Below are 1747 nucleotides of genomic sequence, written 5' to 3'. Positions count from 1 at the left end.
GTGACTTTTGCGTGACATCGGTGTACGGCAGTGTCGAGATCAAGATCCCTACTCCGAGTCAAATACGCCGGTGATCTTTGAGCTTTGCCCTCTTCCCCCCATTCGAGGAGTATAATCATTTATACTCTCGCGTCTGAAACTTGTTTTCGTAATTAATTATTAATTAAATTTATAATAATATATTATCTTAGTATTATGTTAGCCTTTTTTTCAACAACGTTATTTCAAAATATATTTTTATCTTCTACTGTAATTTTCTACTTTGTTCTAGATTTTTATATTAGCATCACATTACTTTTAATGTCATTATTTTCTCTTATTTTCTATGCCTGCGCACAAATTGAGTTGTATTAAATATATTTATTCAAAATTGTGTTATAATTAATGCTTATATACCTGATATGGCGTTTAATTAACAAAGAAGCCAGTATAATCTAGAATAACAAATATGTAGATAGTAACAAATAAGATAGCAGTAATAAATTTGCGAAGAGTGAATCAGTGACAATAACTCAGTTAATCAGATTTATTTTTATTACAAGTAATCATTACAATATATATCACTGATTAAGAATACGTTTTACAGCGAATAGTATCACAACACGAAATATACAGAGAAAGTGCGGACGAGCGTTCATTTACAGCGCCGAGAAAGAAATCAATCTCACTCACACCTTTATGAACCAAATTACTTTCATTAATCGATATTATGCTAGCGACGGCGACATAAAACATCATGGACATTCCTGTAATGGCCATAATAGCAGAGCGCAAATCATCTGATACATTGGACGTGACAGCGGAGCTAATAAGTTGTGTATCTTCTGGAAAAAAAGGATAATGAAATCAAAATGATAGATTTCGATGCCTTAATGATGCGTTATATCTGATTAAAAGCGTGAAACGTACCGCTCAATCTCCCGACTAGTTCTCCCGTACTTTCTCTGTCAAACATTGCCGTTTCCTGTTGAAGGATAGCGGCGTACGCCTGTTTCCTAAGGGACTGCGTGATTTTGTGTTCCGCCGTCGACATTAGACAAACTCTGCCAAAGTTGCTCACACCGCCTATGAGAAATATCACAAAGAGAGCAAGCGGGGGCGGCCAGCAAAAGTAAAGTCTTCAATTCCGAGCGTCTCTTCGCCTTAACCGCATGTACTACGGGCATAGATGCGTCGGACCGGATAGCGTTGGTCGTATAGTGTCTCAGTCCGATGAACACGCGGCCCTTCCTCGAGAATCTGACAATCCTGCTTGTGTCGGCCTTCGATTCGGGTTAACCTAAACACAAAACAGTGTCACTCAGGATTTCATTGGAACATCATCGTGACTACGCATATGTACGATCGAATAGCTTTGCGGGAAACTGTCCAAATTCTCCTGAGTATTCTGTTGTGTATGATGTGTTGTATTAGATCGCAATAATTCCTAATTGCACGCACCTCGTATGTAAATACTCCGTTTCTTCTCTTTTCTCTACTGCTCTAGTGCCACTAGTGCACTTTCTACACTCAATATGGCACCTGAACCTAAGAAGGAGGGCTCGACCCACACGTACGTTACGATGGAACTGTGTGAGTGTGCGATCCGCTTAAACAATGTTCAAAAGATTGTTAAGCGTATCAAAAACGGCGGATCTTCTGTGATTGGTCGCAGAGTCGATACGCCCGATACGCGCGTATCTCGATACGCGCCATGGGACGGCACCCTTAGAGAGTAAGTTTTTTTACCAAAAGTACAAAACTAAAG

General features: G+C 39.4%; 1 protein-coding gene across 3 annotated transcripts; it reads right to left on the bottom strand.

Annotated features, from left to right (window-relative positions):
* Positions 1-512: 512 nt before the first annotated feature.
* On the bottom strand, positions 513-1631 carry LOC112455234 (ATP-binding cassette sub-family B member 10, mitochondrial-like). 3 transcript variants are annotated; one of them, XM_025017033.1, is made up of 3 exons: positions 1441-1631; positions 910-1279; positions 513-821 (listed from the first exon to the last, which is right to left on the bottom strand). In XM_025017033.1, the coding sequence occupies exons 2-3, from the start codon at positions 1031-1033 to the stop codon at positions 568-570; spliced, it is 378 nt and encodes a 125-aa protein (XP_024872801.1). In that variant the 5' UTR covers positions 1034-1279; positions 1441-1631; the 3' UTR covers positions 513-567. The 3 variants fall into 3 exon arrangements, with proteins under 3 accessions (XP_024872801.1, XP_024872799.1, XP_024872800.1); XM_025017031.1 differs by having other exon boundaries at positions 513-824; positions 1441-1614; XM_025017032.1 differs by lacking the exon at positions 1441-1631 and adding an exon at positions 1343-1422 and having other exon boundaries at positions 513-824.
* Between the last annotated feature and the right edge of the window lie 116 nt (positions 1632-1747).

This window comes from Temnothorax curvispinosus, unplaced genomic scaffold (assembly GCF_003070985.1).
Source record: "Temnothorax curvispinosus isolate PA1 unplaced genomic scaffold, ASM307098v1 QBEX01005906.1, whole genome shotgun sequence".
NCBI lineage: Eukaryota > Metazoa > Arthropoda > Insecta > Hymenoptera > Formicidae > Temnothorax > Temnothorax curvispinosus.
Note: the sequence above shows the minus strand (reverse complement) of the source record. Positions and strands in the feature narration are given on the sequence as shown.

What these genes read in the sequence shown, in the direction of transcription:
- LOC112455234 (XM_025017031.1), bottom strand. Translation starts at nt 1,033, where the DNA reads ATGTCGACGGCGGAACACAAAATCACGCAGTCCCTTAGGAAACAGGCG. An exon ending in ACTAGTCGGGAGATTGAGCG is followed by an intron (nt 825 to 909) that starts GTACGTTTCACG and finishes CTTTTTTTCCAG; the next exon opens with AAGATACACAACTTATTAGC.